The following is an 804-nucleotide window of genomic DNA, read 5'->3' as shown; positions in this document are numbered from 1 at the left end:
TGAGAATAAAACCCGTGAATAGAATACAATAGAGGCGGATGAACTCTGACCTCCTGACGGCCACAGACTTGGAGGAGCAGCTGCCGCTGATGACGGGGATCAGACGAGGACAGTGAGTTTGCTGTAAGACAGAACACCCAGATCAGGGTCAGGGTTGTGGACCCAGGAGAACCGGGCGTGGTTCTGGTTCTGCAGTGGGTCCGGGTCCGGGACGTACTCTGAGGATGAGGCGGATGGCGGCCACGCCGGACGTGGCCATGACTTTGGCACTGTTGGGCACCAGGCTGAGCAGGGAGGGCATGATGGCCTCGGCGGCGTGGTCGAAGCGGCTGCCCAGCACCGAGGACAGATGCCTGGAAGGACGGAGGACGTTAGTGAGCGGAGCGGGGACACAGAGACGTCCCGTCAGGGGGGCGTGGCCTCACCCCAGCGTGATGCAGGCCTCCCTGACCACCTGCGAGCGCAGGTCTTTGGCCGACAGCTTGAAGGACGCCTCCAGGAGACGCAGCTGCTGCGGGAAGCAGTCGAACTCGGTGGCTCCGGCCAGCAGGAGGGAGCGCAGCTTCTTCAGCTGGGGGCAGACGGACAGAGGTCAGAGGTCAAAGGTCAGAGCCAGGACCTGCAGTCACAGGAAGGGAGGAAGGCTTACGGCGGCGACTCTCAGCTCCCAGTCCTTCTTATCGTCCGACAGCACGTCTCTGATCTTGGTCATGGCCTCCTCTACCTCGCGGTTGGAGTAGATCTGCAGGAGGAGCAGCCAGAGATGAGGAGCAGTCAGAGATGAGGCGCAGCCAGAGATGAGGA

General features: G+C 61.9%; 1 protein-coding gene across 1 annotated transcript in view; it reads right to left on the bottom strand.

The window, feature by feature from the left end:
* LOC107096016 (CLIP-associating protein 1-B-like) overlaps nt 1-804 on the bottom strand; it is a 31191-nt gene that overhangs the window by 14954 nt on the left and 15433 nt on the right. The window contains exons 9-12 of the mRNA XM_015392462.1: nt 650-796; nt 426-571; nt 218-353; nt 51-121 (exon numbers count right to left, since the gene is read on the bottom strand). Of these exons, the coding sequence (XP_015247948.1) occupies nt 51-121; nt 218-353; nt 426-571; nt 650-796 (500 nt within the window). The remainder of the gene's footprint in view (nt 1-50; nt 122-217; nt 354-425; nt 572-649; nt 797-804) is intronic.

This window comes from Cyprinodon variegatus, unplaced genomic scaffold, assembly GCF_000732505.1.
Source record: "Cyprinodon variegatus isolate N-32 unplaced genomic scaffold, C_variegatus-1.0 Scaffold592, whole genome shotgun sequence".
Taxonomy (NCBI): Eukaryota; Metazoa; Chordata; class Actinopteri; order Cyprinodontiformes; family Cyprinodontidae; genus Cyprinodon; species Cyprinodon variegatus.
Note: the sequence above shows the minus strand (reverse complement) of the source record. Positions and strands in the feature narration are given on the sequence as shown.